This window comes from Trichosurus vulpecula, chromosome 7 (genome assembly GCF_011100635.1).
Source record: "Trichosurus vulpecula isolate mTriVul1 chromosome 7, mTriVul1.pri, whole genome shotgun sequence".
Classification (NCBI taxonomy): Eukaryota; Metazoa; Chordata; class Mammalia; order Diprotodontia; family Phalangeridae; genus Trichosurus; species Trichosurus vulpecula.
In genome coordinates, this window is record NC_050579.1 from 159,213,046 (window position 1) to 159,239,082 (window position 26,037).

Here is a 26,037-nt window from a genome sequence, read left to right on the forward strand (position 1 = left end):
AATTTCTGCACATGTTCCAGTTCTGGATAAAAATATAATATTAGATTGCCCAGTAAGATAACGCAAAAGAGCTCATATCTTTTACTGACTACTTGCTCTGATCATAGAAATTTGCTATAGAAGGAAAAAAGCAGGGACATGTGACATGCCAACTATGACAGGATAAAACATCCTTGGCTTTGTTTAAATTGAGATATAGTTACAGTTTTTCAATTATGCAGTACCTGTTCTACCTCATGGCTGAACTCAGGAATAGTCAGGTGGGAACATTCCTTTCCAAAGGAACACAAGTGGGAAACTGAGCCAGGAGGATCCCATCTTAGATTGAGGCTAAGATTGTCCTCTCAGCTTTTTCCCCAAATGCACACCTCCACCTGTTAACAGCACAGGATCACATTCCCTCTGAGTAGCTTTGTGGCATTTCTCTCAGATACTGATTTAGTGCAGACAACTATACCCAAATTCAAACTCAAAACAAAATTAGCTATGGTCCCAAGTGCCTTTTGCCTTAAACAGCAAATTTCACCAATTACAGCTTAGAGTCAAATGTAGTTGCTTTCATGGAGCTACAATAAGCAATAAAGATTTAGCAGGATTCATATACATAAGGGATTTAATTAAACATTTTTCATTCTCAACTTTAAACTTGTCTTGGTGTAAAAGCCAAATATTAGAATCCTTTCTATCATCTATAGTACATAAACTTGCAATTTCTCAGCAAGCCAAGTTCTTTGTTTAGAATTTACGTAACTCAAACAAGTTCTTTTCACGGGGCTGATGACCTTGCCTGTGCACATAGTTTCTGGGGCCTTGGCAGTTTTCAAAATAAGGAGAATTAACATGATTCTCAGGAAGAGGTTAATAGAAAAACCTTGGGCCTGTTTGCTATCTTTTGCTGTTTCTCTGAACACACTTATTCAAGGTCGAGGCTTTCTAAAAATCATGCAAAGGATTTTACAAAACTTTTCTTCATAAAAGTATCTCCCTTTCTCAGAAGCAGGTTACAATTTATCCTGATATTATTATTAATTCCTAAGTATTAAACAATTTTTAACTTTGATCACCAAACCTTTTCCACCTAATTGAAGAGGAAAAAAAAGAAAACTAAACATATTTTTGTAAGTACTAGATTTAAGCAATAACATCAGTAGCTTAGTTAACAATCTCACAAATTTCCTAAATGATAGCAAAACAATTTTAACTAAAAGTACTTTTAAACAAAGACCAAATTTGGTAATTTATGATTTCTTAAATTACAATTCTTAACCTAATAACATTTAAATTATAAAAGAAATTGCCTTTTATCCTTGTTTCCTCATCTGCAAGGCTGTTACCCCTATCTTTTTTTTTTCCTCTAAAGATATGTATATTTTTAATTTTTTTTTTAATTTTTAGTTTACAGCACTCGGTTCTACATAATTTTGAGTTCCAGATTTTCTTCCCTTCCTCCTCCCCTCCCTCCCCAAGACGGCATGGAATCCCATATAACTTCCACGTATAACTTCACATTAAATTAATTTACACACTAGTCAAGTTATGGAGAAGAATTATGACCAATGAAATGAATCATGAGAAAGAAGAAACAGGACCAAAAAAACCTCCCAAAAACAAAAGAGAGAAAAAGAAAAAAAAGGGGGGGGGAAGGCTAGCATGAAGTGTGCCTCAATCTGCATTCATACTTCATAGTTCTTTCTCTAGATGTAGGTAGCGTTCTCCATCATGAGTCCTTTGGAGTTGTCTTTGTACCTTGTGTTGCTGAGACGAGCAAAGTTTGTCAGGGTTGGTCCTCACAGAATCCATATATCTGTGGTTGTGTATAATGTTCTCCTGGCTCTGCTCTGCTCACTCAGCATTATGTTGTGTAGGTTTTTCCAGGTTGTTATGAAGTCCATATCATCCCCATTTCTTATAGCACAATAGTATTCCATTACTTTCATATACCACAGCTTGTTCAGCCATTCCCCAGTTGATGGGCATCCCTTTGATTTCCAATTCTTAGCTACCACAGAAAGAGCTCCTATAAATATTTGTGTACATATGGGTCCTTTTCCCAGTTGTGTGATCTCTTTGGGATACAACCCTAGAAGTGGTATTGCTGGGTCAAAGGGTATGAACATTTTTATAGCCCTTTGGGCATAGTTCCAAATTGCTCTCCAAAATGGCTGGATCAGTTCACAACTCCACCAGCAATGTAACAATGTTCCAATTTTCCCACATCCTCTCCAGCATTTATCATTTTCCTGTTTTGTTATTTTAGCCGGTCTGACAGGAGAGATGTCTGTTACCCCTATCTTATACAATTTTATGCAAACATACAAATTTACAATCTTATTACCAAAACACACTTATTGACTTGAATTTCCATGATTGATAAATTTTGGAGCCAATCATACACATCTGTATATAATTCTTAGGGGAATCAATCTGATCCTATGGCTTTTCTCAACATTTGCTGTCGCTTTTTTTTTCCCTCAGGAAAACATCTGTCTCATTACATCTTTGTCTTATTACTTTGTCTAATCATTTCCTCCTTTTGGAGGATGTTATCTCTATATTATTTTAATTTTAATTTGGCCATGAACATAGGTTAAAATTGTTTAAAATTATAAGCTTTTCATTCCTGCGCCCTATTATAATAACTCAGATATATTCCAGTATTCATCTACTACCTAATAGCTTTAGCATTGTGCTTACAAAACTTCTTGATAATATAAATTTGCTATGAAAGAAAAGAGGGACAACGTCATATATCCTAACAGAAGGAAAGAACTTCCTTAGCTCTATTTGATTCCAGGCATGAGTCATATCTGATAGCCAATCATATAGTTAATGCCTGCCATTCTACTACTGGCTTCATGAGACCTATCCCTGTAATCAGAGCTTAAAGCAACATTAAATTGTAGTCCCATAAAATCTTAAATAGCAAATAAATATCCTTCAGATAGGACTATCCCAAATTTCATTGAGCTAATAATTATCAAATCAAGCTACATAACTTTTCTGTCTTTTAAAATACTTTCTCACACTCTCTCTCAACTTACTTTAACCCATCTGCAAGTGGATCCAGAGCAACTTTCCAGAGAGACAGAAGGGCTAACCTTCCATTTGTCCCTGAACCTTCCTATCTGCCTTTCATTTTCCAGTCAAACCTTTATCTTTCCAAATCTTCCAAACCCATTATTCAACCTTCCTTTGTGTTTCAACCATAAGAGAGTAGCTCATAAGTTAAGTAATTTTACTGACATAACTGTCTGTACTGAAATCCCATTCCAGCTTAAACAAAGCAAAGAGGTCAATGACTAAGCTCACAGGTTGATGGATTTGTGTCCCTGTTTACTCATTCTGGAGGAAAGGGACACTTTGGGAATTAAATCTTATACACATTGATGAGCTCTAACTCTTGCTTAAAATCACAAAAATATTTTCTTTTCAAAACATTTCTAGAATTATTTCCCTTCTTTAAAAACAGTTTAAAATATATCCTGATGTCAAAAAGGAATACTCACTAAACTTTTCTGAAGAAAATTATTCAGAAGGTTTTAAAATGATAGACATCTCTTTCTTTCTTCTTAGAGCAAATTAACCCTTAAACACTGGAATTCATTAACTAAGTTGGTGGAAAATGTCCTCATTCTCAAGTATTATACAGAATTCCTAGATTTTTTTTTTAAAGTTCCTTAGTCAAAAAGGTGTTGTCATGGGGAGGACACTTAGTTTCTATAAATTACATACCCAATTAAATTAGCCTTATCACAATAACAAAGTTTACCAGGACTTTAAAAACTTACTTCATAGGAATTTCTCTACACAGAAATCTGCACAAGACTGATAAGAATTCATGTGTAGATGGTGCCAAGAGTCCTTGTTTCAGTTAACAACCTCAATTTTCTTAATTAAGTAAAGAGGAATTTTTTTCCTTCAATATTGCTGATATATCTGTTTGCTAAATTAAACAATTTAGAAATGTAACAATGCCCAAAATATTATTATGTATTCAAACTTGAAACAACCCATTTTCAATTTAGTTAAATGAATTTCTAGATCTCCTTACAGAGAGAATCTTTTCACCTCATCATTTGAAACTATAACCTTAAACCACCACGTATATTCTCATGATAGACAAGATTTCACATGGAAAATCTGTTCTTATAGTAAATATCACTATTATTAATTATTACTGTTATTACCAAATATAAAAGTTCCAAATTATCAAATTTTATCACATCCCTTAAAAACCCAATTCACATATGTTAAAATCAGATTAGAATTGCTTCTCAGATTTCACAGTCTATAAGAATTTTAGAAATACAGAAACATTTCAGATGACATAAATTGCATTTCTAGATTACCCCATACAGAAATTATTCAACTTAATACTTTTGGTATTTAAAAACCATTTCAAAAGTTAACAGTTACATTTAAATTAGAGAGATAGTAATTCTGTTACGTCTAACATATACCAGACATTATGTTAAATGTTTTATGGTCATTATATCATTTTGACCCCGTAACAACCACCCTTATTATTTTTCCCTTTACAAATCAGGAAACAGGTCAAACAAAGATAAAACACAGTTCTTCAGTTGGAATAGAGAAGTGTGAAGTTACCTAGAGCAGAAATTTGTATCCCAGTGGTGATAATTCTGGGAGGCAGGGATTTTAATGGTTCTAACTTTTTACTCAAGTAAACTTCACTTTTGCGTTCACTCCTTAAAAACTTTTTGAAAGTGAGAACTTTGAATTTGCCAGTCACAGGTGAGTGAGATTCTGGAAAAGATCCAGTGGTGCCTTGTCCCTTGTCTTTGTACTGAGGAGCTCAAAGTGTCTTTTTCAGATCTATGCATTTTCCCAATTTGCCTTAGTGCCAAATAGTATAATAAATTCTGATTTAGGAGGAACACATTTCACTTAAATTTAAGGGGAAAGTTTCCCACTTTCTTTCTTATCTCTCTTTACATTCCAAATTGGCCAGATTTGGAATGGAGGGAGAAAGAAAGAGCATTTTTTTTCCAACAACTTCCCAAAAGTTTCCAAACCTTTTTACTCTCAAAACCTCTATTCACATAACTTAAACAACAAAAAACATTTTTCTCTCTCTTTCTCTCTACCCCTCCCTCCCGCTTCTCCGAAGAGACTGGAGTCAGGGAGGGAGAGAACAACAGAGATAGTGGACATTACAGGTTGTCAGATTACACACTCACACAGAAACACAGATACAGACAGACACAAACATAGAGATACAGAAATCCAAAAGCTTTTTCCCTTTCCCTGGGAGAGCTTTCCTCAAAGCACCAGGAAAAATCCATTCTCCCCACCTAGATCAAATATTTTAAGAGCTCTTGTCTATGGCCATTTTCTTTTCTATTTTGCTTTGAAGCAATGGGTTCTAATTGCCCTTTCCCTTTTATACTTTTGTTGTTCATTCCAATTTTGCAATTGATTGCCTAAGGGACTATCTATAGGTACCTCACACTTGGGCTCTGACTGCGCAGACTTTGGTTTTCCTTTCCCCATAATTTACGAGGGCCGTCACCGCACCCTCCAAATTCAGAAGAACTTGGCCAAATGGGGAGGGTCACCTACTCCCCCAGAGTCCCCTGCGAAGCCTTTTCGTGAGTGTCCTTTCCCTTGGGGTTTCTGTCCTGCCCTAATTTGGTTGGGAGCTGTCCCCGCACTCCCTGAGTCTTAGACTCAACAGATAACCCCCAGACCTCCGAGTGCTTACCTCCAGAGATACGTGTACTTATTTATGACTCTTCCACACTGGCCGGCCCAGCTTTTTTTTTGTTTTTCACCTTAGAATGTCGGAGCCCTCGCCCAGCTTCTGTTCCTCCGAGTCCCTCTCTTCAGGATTTTCCCTCAACCAGGCAGAGCCCCACACCAGGACCAGGAGTCCCCCAATAAATTTTGGGTGCATGCTGGATCCTGCTTCCCGGCAAGGAGACCCTCTCTCAATTAAGGGGAATCCTGGAACAAGCCCCCCAAAACTGTGTGGGTCAGAAGACTACCGAGAAGTAAAAAAAAAAAAAAAAAAAGAGGTTTCCCAGGTTAGGAAAAACTGAAGCTTTATTTGATCAAGTCTCGCGAGAGTTGAGCATCACTCACTCTCTATCAGGGTGGACTAGCAGTGATGAGAGGTAGTGGGGGGAGAGAAGGCAAGCAGGGAAATATATACCCTTGTGCAAACAATTCTAAGAAATCCCACCCCAGAGGATGGACCCTCATCCCCAGTCACGGGAGACAAGTGGCCTCACAGTCTAACCAGGAATAAAGAAATAAGTTTTTACCCAATACAAGCACAGAAACTACAGAATTACCTTATGGGGGAAATAGGTGAGGGGAGGGGGAGAGGGGAATACCATCTGGTTTCCCCAAAATCATATGATTTATAGAAGAACAAAACTTAGGCCTGGTGAGGCCCTTGCCTGAGTTATTCATAGGGAAGCATTCACAGTCTTTGTATTCCACTCATAGCTGTGGTGACGTCTATAAATCTAAAGAAGGAGGGAGAGAAAGACATTCCTAAAGGCTAAATAATTAGATTCCCACAGACTCAAATTCATCCCATTTTCCTTTTCTCTAAGTTGATTCTCAAACATTTTAGATATAAATACATATACGTGTATATATGTATATTCCCTGTGAAGCCTTCACACTTTATTCTCTCACCTCACATGAGTATTGTGAAAAAACAAACGGACATAGATTTGCCAATTGTGATATCATTGATAACTTTTGAGAGGGTAATTTCAGTTGTATGATGAGGCAGGAAGCCAGATTATAGAGGTTTTAGAAGAGAATGAGAGGAGAAAGAGTGGAGTCAAGTGGAAAAGCATTTATTAAGCTCTTACATGTGCCAGGCATTGTACTAAGTGCTGGGCAAACAAAGAAGGGAAAAAGAAGACAGTCCTTCCTTTTTGGGAACTGTAATATTAATTAAGATGGGACTTTTTTTTTTTTTTTTTTTACTGTTTTCTGTTTTAGCACTTATTTAATCAAGTGCCCTTGAAGAGTCTGGCCTTTGTTTTTTTGATTAAATTAGGAGTCTTTGATGACCTCCTTGCCTCAAGGGAAAGCCTGGTTTGCATGGGTTTGAGTCCCATGTTTGTGATGCTTTTAGGTCACATGTGTTTGAGTCGCACACTGAGATGCCCTTTGACCCTGAACAAGATATATGAACCCAGAGGTTGGTGTTCTCCCTTGGGGCTCTCAGCCACTGGAAGAGTGGTGTGGGCCTCTGGGCAGCTGTTTTAAGAGCCTCCCAGCTTGTGAACCCAGATGTTGTTGCTTTCCTGGTAACTATGAATTGTGGTTTGGTCTGTTTATATTGTGTGTTTGTAATTTGTTTGTATTTGCTCTGAAGTTCAAGTTGCTGGTTTTGCTCCTGAACTAAGTGAGTTTATATATGCGTGTGTGTGTGTGTGTGTGTGTATGTATACACATATTTGATTAAAGTAAGATTGTTAACTTAATGTTGCTTTCCTTAGTAAAGCAGATCAAAAGAACCTGTGTTAGCGACCTGTGTGTGCTGGTTGTTGGTGCTACCAAATTGTTGCAACAGGAACTCACAGTCTGATGGAGGAGACGATCTGAAAACAATGTACATATAAGATATATGTAGAATAAGTAGGAAATAATCAACAGATGGAAAGCGTTAACAATGGAGAATTGGGAGAGGTTTCTTGTAGAAGGTGAGATTTTAGTTAGGATTTTAAGGAAGCCTGGAGGTAGAGATGATGAGTCACCTGATATATATGGCTTTTCAAGCAGTTCATCCTAAGGAGATAGATCAATTGAGGATTTTCTTTTTTTTAAGGCTAAGAAAGACATGAGTGTGTTGTAGGTCATAGGGAAGCTAGTAGACAGGGTACAATTAAAAGATTAGAGAGATAATGGGGATGATAGTGGGGGCAGTTGCTGGAGTAGTTGGGTGGAAATGGGATCAGGAATATATGCAGAGGAGTTAGCTTTGGCAAGAATGGTCACCTCTTCATTGGAGATAGGGAGAGATGAAAGGGGGGGAAGAGGGAGATCTTACTGAATGGCTTCAACTCCTTTGAAGTGGGAGGGAAGTGGGAGGTGTGCCTTGGAAGGCTTAAAGAGGAATCAAAAGGTGTGGTGAGTGGGTTAGTGACATTTACTAGAGAGGTGTAAGAGGTTTGTTTTGCTGCAGTCATGGGACCAGTTGAAATAATGTAGCTAAAATTTGTAGTAGACTTAAGCATAGTTTGATGATTTTTCTCCAGCTCTGTTTCTGTAGTGAGTAAATAGGAGAGAAAGGTGTGAATGGTGCAAGTAATCCAAGGTTGGCATTTAGCAAAGCATGATTGGCAATAGTATGAGGGGCTAGGAGTTGGAGTACGGAGGTTATTGTAGCATTTAATTAACACACCCAGGTGTTAAGCTAATAAAGGGATGGGAATGTTGTGAGTACAGGGTTGATGGCCTGGGAAAGGACTAAAGTTGGAAAGAGTGGAGGTCACATTTAGATCAAGAACAAAATTAGGAGTTGTAAGGCAGAGGGGAACATGGAATAATAAAAAATTTTGGTCAGATTAAAGAATTTTGATATTCAAGAATATGGAACTATAACCTTTATGAGTGATGGCAAGATCTAGGGTCTGATCCTCTCTTTGTAGCTGAGGTGGAGTTGAGTGGTAGGTTATAGGAATTGAGTAGATTGCCTAACTTTGTAATTAGCATATTTCAAGGGAACATCACTATGTATATTGAAGTTCCCTAAATAAGAGGTTAGGAGTTGAGGTGGTGAGACTTACTGAGGTTTTGAACTAATTGAGGAAGGAAGGAGAACATTCTGGGGAGCAATTTATAATAGTAACCAAGATCAGGATTAGGTCATAAATTTGGATTGTATGTTTGTCCTTTGTTTTCAAAGAGGACCTTGACATCAGGGAAATGATGCCATGACTTGCAGTTGACTTTGATTCAAGTGAGGGAGGGCTGTGCAAAGTCCCCAGCCTCTCTGTCTCCTCCAGAGCCATCTGGGTCCAGTGACCAGATATTCATCAGGATGACTGGAGATGGCCCAGGATGGAAGGGGAGACCCTTGCCCTTTTAGGCTAAGGCCCTTTCAGGTTCTTCTTTTGAGTGAGATGGCTCCCATTCAGTGAATAGGCCTCTTTAAAAAGTGAGTCAAGGGATGGCCCCTTTAACTTTTTAGTTAGTTTAATTTTTTTAAACCAAACAACTCAAACTGGGAGGGGAAGATGCTCAGGGTGGCTGGTCCAAAGAGAAACAGTTACCATGACATTCACTCTGAGCCTGGAGGGCCCGAAATATTGGCATTAAGTGGAGCTTGGGTAGGGACCTATTGTGGTCCAATCTGTGAGCTCCACAGTGAAATGGGTTTAAGCTTTGGTCTTTGAGGAGAGAGACAGACAGGGACAGAGAGGAATGTAGCCAATAAACCCCAAGTTACCTGGGCAGCTTCCAGCCATCAGGGGAGAGGGAGAGGATGAGGACGGGCTAAGTTACCAACTGTCCTGAGTCCCTGTTCAGGCAGCTCGTACTACTCGCAGGTTGTGTTTGTCCTTAGTTTCAAAGAGGATGATGGCATCAGGGAAATAATGAGATGACTTACAGTTGACTTTGATTTGACTGAGAGAGGCCTGTGCAAGGTCACCAGCCTCACTTTCTCCCAGTGGCCAGATATTCATCAGGACGACTGGAGATGGCCCAGCATGCAATAGGAGACCCTGGCGTTTTTAGGCTAAGGCCTTTTCAGGTTCTCACTTTGAGTGAGGTGATGCCCGTTCAGTGAATAGGTCTCTTTAAGAAGTGGTCAATAGATGGTTCCTTTAATTAAAAAAAAAAAGATCTCAAACTTGGAGTATTGGAGAGGTTTAAGATAAAAGGAAGTGCTTACTTAAGACAGTGCTCCATAAATAGTAGGTGCTTAATAATTTTTTTTCTGGTAATGATAGTTTTTTATAAATGAGTCACTGGTTAATTGAAAGTGATTTGGTAAGAAAACAAAGGATGGCCAGTGTGTATTGATACATATACCAATTAGTATTGGTGGCCCAGTGAGTAAGGCAGAACTCCCGCTTCTTTGGTATACCGAACCCTTTAGATTTGGGCATTTATAGTCACAACCTCATTTTTGTCATAGGTGTTTTAGTTTTTAGAATTGTTGATGTAAAGGTTGCTTAACAGTCATAAATCTCCTCATTTGTTCTGTTGAATCTTGTCAGTTTTTTTTTCCCTATAGCAATGTTTTAGTTTTCTTTGGGGTAGGGCCTGAATTTTGTTAAGTATTTCTCATTTTATGCTTCAGGTATGAACTAGTAGCAGTGTATACATTCGACGGTATGATAGAAGGAATCTTTGCTATTTTCTGTATGTTGCTTGTGTAGACTGTATTATTTTAAAAATGTGTCATGCAATTCAGGTTTGAAAATTGGTTGGAGTTTTATTTAGATTCTATTAGCAATATAAAAGTGTTCAATAGAATAATAATGTGGGCAGGATGCTACTTGGCATTGTAGAGTTTCCCAGGAATAGGAAGCATACTGTATTTAAACATGTGGAGGAAAAAGAGTGGGGGAATCAAAAGGAGAGTTGCCTACTGTTCATGTAAAGCAACAATAATAGTGGCATTTAAAAGTTTATTAATGAACAAGCATTTATTAAGAATAATTTTGTACCACAGAATGCTAACTGATGGGGATGCAAAGACAAAAATGAAACAATTTCTGGTTTCAAGGATCTTATGTTCCGTGATAGACATTTATAAAATACATACAGAATACATGCATAAAGAATACAAACCAGGTAGTTTTGGTAGGGAGAGCACTAGAAGCTGGGGTCAGGAAAGGCTTTATGTAGAGAGGTATTCACACTCAAGCTCAGTTTTTAAGGAAATGGAATTCCAAAATCTGAAGGTGATGAGAGAGAACATTCCAGGCACTGGGGACAGCCAATACAAAGGCACTGAAATGGTGTTACATGTGAGGAACAGCAAGTAGGTCAGCGTAGATGGAGCGCCAGAAATAAGAACTTTTATTTATATGATTCTAGAGGTAACGGGGAGGCACTGAGTTTATTGAGGGTGTGTCTGGAGTGGGGGGCGGGGCAGGGGAAGTAAGGAGAAGGGTATATGTGCATGTGATGTCATTAGGCCTGTGCTTTAGAAAAATAATTTTGTATGGAGAATAAATTGGAGTGGGGAGGGACTTGAGGCAGGGAAAATAAAAAGGAGGCTGTTGCAGTAGGTAGTCCACATGAAAGGTGATAAAGGCCTGAAACAAAGTGGCAGCAGAGTGAGTGGAGAGTTTATAAATACTTCATAAGGATTTGGTAAGGTAGGTGGTACAAGTGTTCTTACTCCCATTTTACTATTAAGGAAACTGAGATCTTGCAGATAGTAAAAACTGGAATTCAAACTCAAGTCTACCAGTGAGTTTGGTATTCTTTTCACTAAACCAATCTGCTATCTATATCTATATCCATGTCTATATCTATATCCATATCTATATCTATATAAGGCTTTTCTTCCCCACCCCCCCATCTTTTACCATTCTTCTCTTTAGAAGCAAAATATTAAGTTACCAAATTTGTAGGTAAATTAAAATTAAGAATTAAGACAACTAGAAATTTACAAGGCCTATAAAATTGTAAACTACTAGTTCGTTATCCTAACAAAATAGCCTACATGCAAATTCTGGCATACACTATAGCCTTCCAGTAATAAAGTCTATATTCCTCAGCCTTAAATTTAGAGCTATGTTAAGTCCAATTGCTCTCTGTTATCTCTAGGATGAAATACAAACTTCTCTATTTGGCATTTAAAATTCTTCACAACCTACCTTTCAGTCTTGTTTTATAGCTAAACTAGACTTTGTAGTTTTGTAATTTCCACTTGCACAGCATTTCATCTTCAGTCTTTGTGCAGTTCTACTGACCAGACCCTATGTCTTGATTGCGTTTGTTCCTCACTTCTGTCTCTTAAAATCCCTAGATCCATCAAAGCTCAACTGAAGACCACCTTCTACTTGAAGCCTAGCCAGATCTCTCCAGTTGCAACTGTGTGCCCCCTGCCCCCATTTACCCTGTGTATATTTTGTGTGTGGATGTGTACACACATTTATTTCCCATGATAGAATGTAAGTTCCTTGTGAACAGGAACTGTTTCAATTTCTTCTCTTTATCTCTAGTCATGCCTAGCGTAGTACCTGACACATAGTAGACATGTAATATATGTTTGTTGCTTGCTTGATCTATGTGGTCTGGCCCCCCCATCCACTTTATCTTACTTTCCACTCCACTGCTACCTGGTACATTTGTTTTAGCCAAACTTTTCTACCTGTTGTTCCTTTAATAGGTAAGTCTTATCCTTCAAGGCCCAGGTGAAATTTTAACTACCAGATGAAATCTTTAATATCCCAGTTCTTACTGAATATTACTCCTTTACACTTATTGTGTATACCACTCATTTGGTATTTAGTACAAGGTAGTAATGTCTGTTTTATATTTGTATTCTGAATATGTGCATTGTCCAATTCACCTTAGGTCCTTAATGTTTGTTGACAATATTAAAGTATTTGAAATAGGTATAGATGATATCTCTGAGGCACAGAAAGATTAAATTATATAGTTAATAGTACAACCAAAATGAGGAGGTTGAACTATATCACCTCTGAAGTTCCTTCTCTAGTTCTAAATCTATGCTTCTTTGTGAACTACCAGTGGAACCAAGGTTGTCTTAATTTTTAGCACAGTTTTTTTTTCCATTTTTTTTTATCCAAACCTGAAGTATTTTGAAATATAACAGGGTTAGATCTCACTTCAAGGGATGTAAACCTTTAAACTTGACAGTTTTAATAGTGACTGATTGCTGTTTACTAGTTTAAGGCAGATTGCCCAGTTCATAAAGATCAATTTTTGAATAAAAGAGGGATGTTTGTGTTTCCTTAATGGAATGACTTTTGGATGATTTGAACATTTGGCTATAGTGCTTTGGGTGCTCTGTTTTCTTTGGAGTCATTGAAAATTTCTCAGAACCCTGGATTCAAAATGAGAAGACCTGAGGTTTTGAATTATAGCTCTCCCACTTACTACCTGTGTGACTGTGGGCAAGTTATAGGCCTTGTAGACTCTAGTTTCCTCAGATTAGGCTATCTTGGGTTCTTAACCTGGGGTTTGTGAACTTGTTTTAAAAAAAATATTTTGATAACCATATTTCAGTATAATTGGTTTCCTTTGTAATAGTATGTATTTTATTTTATGCATTTGAGAACGTTATTCTGAAGGTTTCACCAGAATGCCAGAGGGGGTCTATGAGATTAAAAAAAGCTAATCCCTGGACTAAATAATCTCTTAAAATTCCTTTGGCTTTAAAATCCCATAATCTAAGGAGTTTTTTATTTAGGATCATAATGGCTCTGTAAGTGGCAGGATTTGAACTCTGAAGTCTCATGAATTCAAGTTCACATACTATTGTTGATTTTTAAAAAAAGTATACTTTGTAATAAGCTCACAGTTTGTTTAATATTGCACTTACTATTTGCAAAGTGTTTTTCTTGCAGAAACTTTTGTGAGGTATTAAAACTATGAAGGGGGTGGGGTAGATACAGCTAGAGAGTGTTTGAGGCAGTAATTGAATCTAGGTTTCCTAACTTCAAATGCAGTCTTCTTCCCACTAAACTATGCTGCCTCTTGTTATTTAATAGTGAATTTAATGAAATAGTACATGACATTTCTATGTTAGTCAGATTCTAAGTGTGAACTAGGATTGTGTCTTTTTCAAATTTTCCAGTATCGTTGTTAAAGTTCTCATTTTAAACAAAAGACTTGTTAGTTGTTTGGTTGGTGGTAGATGTCTCTAGGTTATATGTGTGTATATATGTACATATACAAACACATATGAAATATGTAGATATTTCTATACATATCTAAAGAACATGGATTTGTGAATCTAAATTAGATTTAACCTTGGTTTTACAAATAGCATCTGTTAAAGTTTCAAAATAGCACTAAATACATGTATAAATTGGAAGAAATTGATCAAGGTGTTTTGATAGTGTTTTCGTATAGGGGAAGTTCTGATAAACTCTTATATTCTTTTTCATTTTTTCACTTTTGAAGACTTGTCAGTTCATCAGATTTCTTGGTGGTAATATTAATAATAGTTAGCATTTATTCAGTACTTAAAGGTTTGTAGAATACAACTATCATCTTATTTTATCCTCACAATGATCCTGGGAGGTAGGGGTGTATTAGGAGGGCAGAGTTTATAATCTCAAAGAGGATCATAAACATGTCTGAAAGGTTCGGAACCGCTGGATATAAGAAACTCTCAAAGTAGAAGGCAGAAGAATCAAAACATATATTTAGGCTCCACAGTAACCAACCCATGAACCAGCAACCCCATTTTGATATATTGATCAAAAGCTTCCAGGCCCAATAAGTACGCCTTGAAAGAGTAACCAGGAGGCTACAGAGAAGCATGATTGCTTAAAGCAAAATCATGCTTCCCCCTCTATGGTAAAAAGATTATCCACTGGCCTGAAGTCCTTGTTCAGCTTCCTCCCGTAGGTCAGCTCTGCCACTGGCAGCTCCTGCTTCGGCTGTGGCTGTGGCTATAGCAGCCTCTGGTTCCAACGGGAGCTGCTTTTAACCATCCGGTGTAAGGGGGTGTAAGGTACGCCGGGGAAAGCACAGGTTCTTTCAATCTGCTTAAGCAAGGTGAAGGGGTTGACCAGGAAAGCACAGGTTCTTTCAATCTGCTTAAGCAAGGTGAAGGGGCCGACAAGCTTACTCCAGTCCAACATACAAACAGTATTCAGTTCAGGGGAAAAAGCCAAACTAGTCAAGGGCACTTGTTGACTAAGTGCTAAGGAGCCCATTTTTGGTTGCCAACACAAGGGGCTATTATAATATCCCCATTTTATAGATGAGGAAACTGAGGCAGACAGAAGTTAAGTGGCTTGCCCAGGCTTACACATCTAGTAAGTGTCTTAAGACTGAATTTGAACTCTGGTCTTCCTGATTCCAGATCCAAAGGCACTGCTGCCACCTAGCTGCCTCAAGCAAATTTCGGTTCTGCTTTGATATGTTTTGTATCTTTTATTCTTATTTCATAATTGAAGAAGAAATAAATTCTTCTTTTGGAAACAATTGGCTTTACAACTAAAAACCTTTTGGGATGGAGGCCAATGTTAGGTAAATTTATTTCCAATTAGAATAATTATTTCTGTTTCAGGGTTCACAGGAAGAATAATTTTTAAAGTTTGGATGATTTTTTTATACTATTCAAATTTTTATCTACTGGACATCCTTTATTCTGATTGGCAATAGCTGAAATCTTAAATATGCTCTGGTCTTTTTTTTTTTCATATTGAATAAATACATTTAATAATATTTTATTTCCTCCCCCAATTGCATGTAAAAACAATTTTGAACATCTGTTGGGTTGGGGTTTTTTTTTTTTAAATACAGTTTATTTATTTAACATATTTGGTTTTCAGCATTGATTTTCACAACATTTTGAATTACAAATTTTCTCCCCATTTCTACCCTCCCCCCCCACTCCAAGATGGCTTATATTCTGGTTGCCCTGTTCCCCAGTCAGCCCTCCCCTCTATCACCCCCCTCCCCTCTCATCCCCTTTTCCCTTCCTTTCTTGTAGGGCAAGATAAATTTCTACGCCCCATTGCCTGTGTATCTTGTTTTTTAGTTGCGTACAAAAACTTTTTTTGTTTTTGAACATCTGATTTTAAAACTTTGAGTTCCAAATTCTCTTCCCTCTTCCCTTCCCACCCTCCCTAAGAAGTTGAGCAATTCAACCTAGGCCACACATGTATTATTATGTATAACCCTTCCACAATACTCATGTTGTGAAAGGCTAACTACATTTTGCTCCTTCCCAACCCATCCCGCTTTATTGAATTTTCTCCCTTGACCCTGTCCCCTTTCCAAAGTGTTTGTTTTGATTACCTCCACCCCCATCTGCCCTCCCCTGCATCATCCCCCCTGCCTTTTTTTTTTTTTAATCTTCCTCCCTCTTCTTTCCTGTGGGGTAAGATACCCAACTGAGTATGTATGGTATTCCCCCTCAGGCCAAATCTGATGAGAGCAAGGTTCACTCATTCCCCCCTCACCTGCCCTCTCCCCTCCTCCCATAGAACTGCTTCCTCTTGCCACCTTTATGCGAGATAATCCACCCCATTCTATCTCTCCCTATCTCCCTCTCTCAGTATGTTACTCTCTCATCCCTTAATTTCATTTCTTTTAGATATCTTCCCTTCATCTTCAACTCACCCTGTGTCTGCTCTCTCTCTTTTACATATATATATACACACATACATAAACACATATATACATATATATACATATACATACACATACATACATATACACATAGATGTATACATAACAACACATTCACTTATATATATACATAAACATATATATATATGTATATATATATATATATATATATATATATATGCATATTCCCTTCAACTACCCTAATACTGAGGTCTCATGAATCATACTCATCATCTTTCCATGTAGGAATGTAAACAAAGCACTTCAACTTTAGTAAGTCCCTTGCAATTTCCGTTTCTTGATTACCTTTTCATGCTTCTCTTGATTCCTGTGTTTGAAAGTCACATTTTCTATTCAGTTCTGGTCTTTTCACTGAGAAAGCTTGAAAGTCCTCTATTTTATTGAAACTCCATATTTTGCCTTGGAACATGATACTCAGTTTTGCTGGGTAGGTGATTCTAGGTTTTAATCCTAGCTCCATTGACCTCCGGAATATCGCATTCCAAGCCCTTCGATCTCTTAATGTAGAAGCTGCCAGATCTTGGGTTATTCTGATTGGGTTTCCACAATATTCAAATTGTTTCTTTCTGGCTGCTTGCAGTATTTTCTCCTTGATCTGGGAGCTCTGGAATTTGGCAACAATATTCCTAGGAGATTTCTTTTTGGGATCTATTTGAGGAGGCGATGGATGGATTCTTTCAATTTCCATTTTGCCCTGTGGCTCTAGAATATCAGGGCAGTTCTCCTTGATAATTTCCTGAAAGATGGTATCTAGGCTCTTTTTTTGATCATGGCTTTCAGGTAGTCCAATAATTTTTAAATTATCTCTCCTGGATCTATTTTCCAGGTCAGTGGTTTTTCCAAGGAGATATTTCACATTGTCTTCCATTTTTTCATTCCTCTGGTTCTGTTTTATAATATCCTGATTTCTCATAAAGTCACTAGCTTCCACTTGCTCCAATCTAATTTTTAAGGACGTATTTTCTTCAGTGGTCTTTTGGACCTCTTTTTCCATTTGGCTAATTCTGCCTTTCAAGGCATTCTTCTCCTCATTGGCTTTTTGGAGCTCTTTTGCCATTTGAGTTAGTCTATTTTTTAAGGTGTTGTTTTCTTCAGTGTATTTTTCAGTATTTTTTTGGGTCTCCTTTAGCAAGTCATTGACTTGTTTTTCATGGTTTTCTCGCATCCTTCTCATTTCTCTTCCCAATTTTTCCTCTACTTCTCTAACTTGCTTTTCCAAATCCTTTTTGAGTTCTTCTATGGCCTGGGGCCAGTTCATGTTTTTCTTGGAGGCTTTGGTTGTAGGCTCTATGACTTTGTTGTCTTCTTTAGGCTGTATGTTTTGGTCTTCTTTGTCACCAAAGAAAGAATCCAAAGTCTGAGACTGAATCTGGGCTGCGTTTTCGCTGCCTGGCCATATTCCCAACCAACTAACTTGACCCTTGAGTTTTTCAGTGGGGTATGACTGCTTGTAGACTAACGAGTTCTATGTTACGTTGGGGGGAGGTGCCAGCTCTGTCAGAGCCACACTCCTCCTTCCCCAAGGACCCCCAGTCCAGACTGGGCTTAGATCTTCAGCAGGCTGTTGCACTCCTGCTCTGATCCGCCACTTAATTCCTCCCACCAGGTGGGCCTGGAGCCGGAAGTAACAACAGCTGTAGCTGCCCCACCTCCGCTGCCCCCAGGGGCTGGAAGCCGAACCTGCGAACTCCTTCCACTCCTGCAGCTTTTCCCACTAACCTTCTCCGCAGTCTTTGGTGTTTGTGGGTCGAGGGGTCTGGTAACTGCCGCAGCTCACATATTCAGGGCGCTAGGGCCCCCTGCGCCCGGCTTCTGGTCTGGATCGTCCACGCCGCTCAGGCTGGGCTCTGCTCCACTCCGTTCCCAGCTCCCAGCTCCCAGCTCTGAGCTCCATGTGGGATAGACCTCACCCAGAGACCATCCAGGCTGTCCTGGGCTGGAGCCCTGCTTCCCTCTGCTGTTCTGTGGGTTCTGCCGTTCTAGAATTGGCTCAGAGCCATTTTTATAGGTTTTTGGAGGGACTCGGTACGGAGCTCACTCTAGTCCGTGCTTACCAGCTGCCATCTTGGCTCCGCCCCCCTGCTCTGGTCTTTTTAAAAAATTTAAATAGCAGTATTTGTTTATCCCAACATGGTATAAAGGTTAACACAGTAACTACTTTTGCCTTTCCTGTGAAGTGAAAGGTTAACTGTCTCTTCTCTTTTTTTTTTTCCTTTTGACAGAGCAAATTCGATTAAAAAATATCAGAAAAGTATATGGAAGATGTTTATGGTATCGTTTGCGATTATTAAAACCCCAGCCAAATGTAATTCCCACAATAAAGTAAGTATCGATTCTTCATTCAGAAAGTGTTTAATTGCCTACTAAGTGCAAGGCTCTGTGAAATAAAAATTGAGTTCCTGCTGTTGGAAGATTAAATGTATTCATAAGTAAATATTATAAAAGGCAGAATATAATAAGTGCTCTAAGAGGGCTTCAAACAAAGCTGTGAAAGTGTAGAGAAAGATTAGCTTGTTTCTGCATTGGGGGGATCAGGGAAGTCTTTGCGGGATTGAGTAATACCTTGAAGGAAGGGTGTAGGATTTCAACCAAGTAGAAATTGGAAGGAGGATATTCTAGGCAGAGGAAATAGTATGAGCAAAGGAAAGGAGGCTGTAAGTATAAAATATGTTGGGGGAAAGTCAAATAGTCCAGTTTGTCTAGAGATTGGGGGATAGGGTTGGAGAAATAGATTAGCACCAGGCCTTAAAGAGCTTTGGATACTAGGCTAAGAATTTGGGCTTTTTTCAGTAAGTAGTAGATAAATCAATCGGTAAGCATTCAACAAGTGCCTGCTATTTGCCAGGCACTGTGCTAGGTGCTGGGGATGCAGAGATGAGGTAGTCTTTGCTGTCAAGAAACTTCCCTCTTATTGGGAAAGACAGCATATCAGGAGATAATTTTGCTAACAGTTAAGGGAATCAGGGAATGTCTCATATTGAAAGTGGAATTTGAGTTGAACTTTGAAAGAAACTAGGGATTTTAAGATGGTAAGGGTGAGGAGGGAGTGAATTCCAGTCCTTGAGGAGAGCCTAGGCAAAGGCTAGGTAATTTGACTGGACTCTGAAGGGGAGTGATACATAATAAGGCTAGTAAAGTAAGTTGGGAACAGAAGGGCTTTGAATGCCCAACAGAGTTTTCATTGATCTTCCAGGCAAAAGGGAGGATCCACTGGAGTTTATAGAGTAGGAGAGTGAAATGATAAGAACTATACTTTAGGAATATTACTTTGGAAACTTTGTGGAGGGTAGTTTAGAGAGGAGAGGTGGAAGATTTTGTCTTTTAGGAAAACTGTTGGGGCAGTGATACATGGGGTAGAATGGGACTCAGACTTCAGGCAGGGAAATCGATTAAAAGCATCTTATCATAGCTCTAGAAAGAAGTAAAGAGTGCTTAAACTACTATGATGGTGGTGAGAATCAATTGAAAGACTCAGTGGCTAGAATGGACAGTTAAAGGAGAGAGGAGTCAAAGGTAATTGAAGTTTTGATCCTGGGTGCCAGTGAGACTGGTAGTACTATTAATTGGAAGTAGGAGCATTAGGAGCAGAAGCCCTCTTGTGTTTATGCCTTTTGCTCATGATGCTTCCTATGCCTAGAATGCCCTTTTCTCTTCTTTGATGATTTACTACCCATCCTTTAAAACCCATTTCATCTCCTTTATTAAGTATTCCTGATCCTTCTTGTCAGTAACAAACCTTCCTTGGACCTCACACAACTTTTTATTTTACAACTATAATGTGTTTGTCATGTAATGGCACATATTAGAGATGTCTCTGTTTTGTTCCACCCTCTCCCCTATTAAAATAAAAGCTCTGTAAGCGCAAGGACTGTTTCATATGTAAGTTTTGTATCCCCATTGCCTAGCACAGCATTCTTTAGTAGGTGCTTAATATTTTAAGTAGGTGCTTAATAATACCTGACATAGTGCTTTAAATTTTGCAAAATACATAAATCATCTCATTGGAGCATCAGAACAACCCCATGAGGTAGTTACTACAGATGTGATTATATCCATTGTACAAAAGACAAAACAAATTCAGACAACCTTGGGTAGTAGTTGTTGGAGGGAAAGGGTTTTAAAATAATGAGTTTATTTTTGGATAAATTGAGTTGATGTGACAAGGTATTGAGGTAGAGATGTCTAGGAAGCAATTAGAAATAAAAGATTGAAGATTAGATTAGAAATATATGTATAGAAGTTTAAAAGTATATGTAACAAGTTAGAAAGAAAAGAGCATTGAGAATAGAACCTTGGAAAATCCCCACATTTATGAGTGAAAGAGGTGAAGGAGACAGCCAAATTTTTCCTCATCTTTGTTTGTGTTATTATTGATGCATTTAAGTAAGCCTTTTAAAATAAATTTCTAGCACTATTACTCTAGCAGTAGTAGTTTTCAAAGAAGTAATGTGATGGTGATGATCAGATCTTGGGGCAGCATTACAGCTTGATATCTTAGACTTTTTTTTTTTTAAAAAAAAAAAAGCTAAATAGATGCTTAAATGAAATATTCTGATTTTAGTACCTTGAGGTATTTTAATTTGGATAGATTTGGCTAAATTTTTATTTTCTTTTAAATGTGTGAAAAGATAGGGAAATGTCTTTCGCAGTTGTAAAGTGCCTTCCTTTGTTTGCCAAACAGTCCTGTGTTAACAGTAAGAAAACTACAACAAAACTCAAACCCCACAAAAAACTTAAAAGTGGTTTTTCTCACTATTTGTAGGATTAACTTTGTTTATTTTAGTCCTCAGATATTTATCAAAATATATTTATATAAAATAAAAGGTAGATTTAATCTTTTTAATGAATAGTTTAAAATTGTTGTTATGGCTGCATTTTAACTCTAGGCTTTCAAATATGTGGTTTAATGAAGAGTGTGATGAGATATTTAGGTAAATCATTTTTGTTCTCCTGTTCTGCTCCTGTTGGTATTTAAATTGATACTTGATATTTTAAACCTCTTGAGTATAATTTTGTCTCTTACTTACTTTACTGAGAACGCTAAACAATTTCTGATTGACTTTAAATGAAAGTAAAACTTAAAAGCTGTTTAGATTCAGAGAAAAGGTAGATGCTGATGCTAGCTTAGATAGCTGAAAAGCCATCATGAACCTTTATGTTTCTTTAATCCTAGAATAGTTTTTGAAATAAAAAAAAATAATCATTATAGTCCCTAGTTTGCCTTTTTCTCCATTCTTAATTCAGGGACCAAATGTGGGAAATCCCAGAGAACTAATTTGTGAACTAAATTTTAGGAAAGACCCTGAAGGCTGCTTAAGTTGGCTTCCAGTAGTTCCTTGTCTCAATACTCAATGTGGAACTATTATGTTAAGTTTTCCAAGTTTACAGTACAAACCTCCAAACCTAAGTGTGTCCCTTGTTTTTATTTCCATTAAAAGGTCCAGTAATTAGTAAATTGATTAACCTATTAAATAATAATTGTAGCCATTGAGTTTAAGTGTTATAGCATAATTTTGTTGAACTGAATCAGATTTTATGTTTGTTGTTTTGATCATCCTGTTTTTTTTCTTGCAGTTTTCAGACAAATCAAAATATAAATTTGTTTATATCATACTCATTTTTTTCCCCCCAAACAGGAAAATAATTCTGCTTGCAGGGTGGGCATTGTTTTTATTCCTTGCATACAAAGTTTCCAAAACAGACAGAGAGTATCAAGAATACAACCCTTATGAAGTCTTAAATTTGGATCCTGTAAGTAGTGATTTTTGTGTAATGCACATTACTTTAATAAACCCATGAAAATTAGTGTAGGTCCAAGTCCTAATAGAAATCAGATAGTGGGCAAATAAAAGTTTAGAAATGCAACTTTTTTCAGGATATTTTCATCAGGATTAATTTTTACTATTTGTTTAGTCATTCTGTTGCTGAGAATTTGGTGAGCTGGTAAAATACTTAAGTAGGCAGAAGTTTTTCCTAAACAAATATCTGTGAAGCTGGTTAAATGAACAGAATCAAAGAGTCCGAGTTGCATACGTGTCTAAGTTCCTAAAATCATAGATATAGAGCTGGAAGAGACCTAAACCTAAAGTGAACAATACAGATTAGTCAGCAAACATTTATTAAGCACCTATTATGATCTAAGTGTTGGGGATACAAAAAACCATTCCTACTGTCAGGAATCATTCCTGTTAGAGGAGAGAACATGTATATATGTAAGTATATTCAAAATACATAGAAATAAATGCAAGTTAACTTTTTTGGAGGAGGGAAGAAGGTACCAAGAGAGGAATCAGGAAATGCTTCGTGTAGAAAGAGGTGCTGTAGCTGAGTTTGTTGGAAACTAGGAATTCTAAGAAGTGGGGGTGAGTCAGTAGGGCATTCCATCTACGGTTCGATCACGGTCTTATGATTAGGACCGTGACTCAGTGATGTTATTTGCAACAAGTAGTTGGACAAATCCAAAGTTGATTGAAGGCTAAGATTGCTTAGAATTGATAGTGGAAAATGTAGGGGAAAACTTAAAAGTCACCTATGATATTCTTCCCCACTTCCTCTCCTATGTGAGATGCTGTTTTCAGATTGATGAACAATGGGAAATTTCTTTTAGAGTGTGCTTAGCATTTTAGAATGGAAAGAGACCTGAAAGGTGGTCTAGTTTGGCTACCTTATCTTATGGAGGCCTTATGGCCTCCTTCAAATTGAGACTTGTCCAAGGTCTCTTGGTGGCACAGACAGGACTTAATTTCTTTCCTCTTTCCTCCCAGTTCCTCCCACTTACCCCATACTTCAGCACAGAAAAACTGCTATGTGGGATGGGCTGAGCCTGCAAAACATGTTTTTATAATAGTATTTGGATTGCATACTATGAAATGTACCTTGTATTGTTACGCAGAAGAAATTTTCAGGTTCTATTAATTGATCTTTAAGTACTTTAGAAATAAGTGAAAAAAATTTTAAGTGAGCATGGTAACTTCTTGGAAATTTATTACTCTAAAGTAAAAGCATAAAGAAAAGTTTTAATGATAATTATTAGTTGAGACATTGTTGATCAAAGAAATTTTGCAAATAAATGGAACTGAATAAGTCTTCTAATCTTTATGTTGAAAATTAAACTATTTCACTTGACTCTTTTAGCTAAAAACTTTAATTTACTCTAAAACACTTCCATGATGTTGATATTTGAGTGTAATATTTTATTTTATGGAATGTCAATTATGGATTCTACAAGTGATAAATTTTTTTTCTTAGTTCATTGCTGTATGCATTTTAAGTTATGTAATATGGTGGGTTGTCTAGTGCAATCTCACTTAGTACTAAGGTTTTTTTTTTCTCTTAGGGGGCAACAGTAGCAGAAATTAAGAAACAATATCGTTTACTGTCACTGAAATATCATCCAGATAAAGGAGGAGATGAAGTTATGTTCATGAGGATAGCAAAGGCCTATGCTGCGTAAGTATCTTGTTCACATTCTCTAATATGTATTAAACATTTTAATGTAGTGGTAAAAGTTTACTTTTTACTTAAAATAGGAAAATTAAAGCTCTTCTTTGGTTACTACTTTTCTTATTAATTAAATGTTGAGTTCTCATGTTGAGGCTAAAGGGCTAATTACATCTTGATTTCAAGTAACTTCAGTTTACATATTGACAAGTATTTTTGTCATATGAATGAATTATTGAGTGATTATGTGAGTAAAATGACATGTGAAGCAAGCTTTTTTTGAAGTGTTAGGCCCCTCCCTCTCTCCATTTCTTTTCTTCTCTTCCTTCCCTTCTGCCCTGTAGGTTCAGTGTCTTCTTTCTAACATGTCATTCTGGCTTATTTTTTTATCTATGTACATGTAGAGTGTGTGTGTGTTGTGTGTGTGTGTGTATGTATATGTACATTTTCTTTGTTTTTCTTCCTTTAGAAGTTCTGTCTGATTTTCTGTTTAGTCTTTTATATTTAGTCTCACACTTTGTTGTCCTTACTATGATAACTTACTCCTTTTTTACCTGCTGTTGTATGTGGGTATTTTGGGTATTCATCTCATCAGTATTTTCTTAATCTTTCAAAACTTCTAATTTGATTTTCCTGCATTGCCTAAACTAGAATGGTTCAGTACAGGTGTTGAATATATGTTAATCTTTTCCACTATGGTATTAAGTTGTATTTGTTGGCAACTGGTTCCTGCATACATTTGCTAATACAGCAGGATAATTTCATATGTGGTACCTTTTCATTTGCAGAGATTCTTAACTTTTTTCCCCCATGAACCTCTGTGGCAACCTGCAAAAACCTCTGCATTCCTTCTCAGAATACTGTTTTTAAATGCATAAAATAAAATACCTAAAATTACAAGAGGAAATCAATTATACTGAGAGTTACCAGGATGTTTTCTTAAAAGTTCAGACACCCATATTAAGAAACCTTGCCCTACTGTGATCTCTTTCTTTCATCTCTTCCCCTTTGAAAAAGACCCCTTCAGTAATCTGATAGTTAAGTAACAGTGGTGAGGATTAGTAGATTGTTTGTATACTGTGATCTCCATTTTTCCTTCTCTTCCCAAATTTTTTCTGAAAACAAAGGATCTATTTCTCTTTGTTATTAAAGTGAGTTCAGTGATTGATAGGGACTGTCGAGACTGGATAGACATGATAGAATTGCCAGAAGCTCATATTCTGTCTTATTCTTATGCGTATTCACTTATCTATTAAATAGTTATGGCCTAGAGAAAAGAATTTTGAAGAGAGTTTGATTCATGCATACTAGATGCTGGCAGCTTCTACTCCAGGAAGTTGCTGTGATGGAAATAATTTAATATCCATGAGTCTTTGCAGATTACTTGCTGTACTGTGAATGGCACAGCTCAGAAAATGGGATAATTTGCCCTGTGTTCTTAGGGCTACCAGTGGTACCATTCAAAGTCACTGTTACTTGAACCCTTAAGTGACTTTTTGAAAACATACCTGCAAAGTGGTGTTTTCCGTTCTCTGCAGTTCTCTCTCCACAGTTCTACTCCTAAAAACAAAACAAGATTTTCCCATGTCCTTACTTCTCTTCTCACCCTTCCCCCCTTCCACTATATACTTGAAGCTCTAAATAACTATAACTGGGAAAAGGTCCATGGAGAAGTACTTTACTTGCAGATTGAAGTTAGATGCTGAATGACAGGTCACAGTTGACAAACTTAAGTCTAATTAGGTCTTTTGTGCAAAAACAAGATGATAGTATTTTAATCCTTTGCTTATTATTGCCATAATAGCTCAGTCAGTTATAATGTTCAGCGATAGTATAGAAAATAGGACAGCTGTGTTCCCATTCTCTTACAGCTTTTCTTATAGTGAGTTCCAGAGTAGAGAAGTATAGGACTTTCAGAGTCCTTTTGATGATTTCTTAGGGTGTTGAACATATGATTGTTTGTATAACTAGAAAACTGCTGTATACATTGAATCTGCTGTTAAGCCAGTTTTTCCCCTTCTATAGCTTAGGGGTATATAGTAAAGATGTAAACAAGAGGTTAGGGTATAGGGTAGAGTAATGAAACTTTTTTACATAAATGATTAGTTTGATTTGTATTCTTATATTTCAAAAACTTTGTAAATTATGATTTAAATAGTTTTGTAATTTTAGTATTTTTCATTGTCATCAACAAGATACTTTTGCAGATTGATTTCCAAGAAAATTTTATTATCAAAACCTTGCTACTTTTGTGTTTTTATTCAGTGACTATTAAGGAATGCTTTT

At 37.2% G+C, this 26,037-nt stretch overlaps 1 protein-coding gene across 1 annotated transcript in view; it reads left to right on the plus strand.

Annotated features, from left to right (window-relative positions):
- SEC63 (SEC63 homolog, protein translocation regulator) overlaps positions 1-26,037 on the plus strand; it is an 87,285-nt gene that overhangs the window by 18,938 nt on the left and 42,310 nt on the right. Inside the window, exons 2-4 of the mRNA XM_036766405.1 lie at positions 18,534-18,633; positions 21,948-22,062; positions 23,648-23,760. Coding sequence (XP_036622300.1) covers positions 18,534-18,633; positions 21,948-22,062; positions 23,648-23,760 — 328 coding nt within the window. The remainder of the gene's footprint in view (positions 1-18,533; positions 18,634-21,947; positions 22,063-23,647; positions 23,761-26,037) is intronic.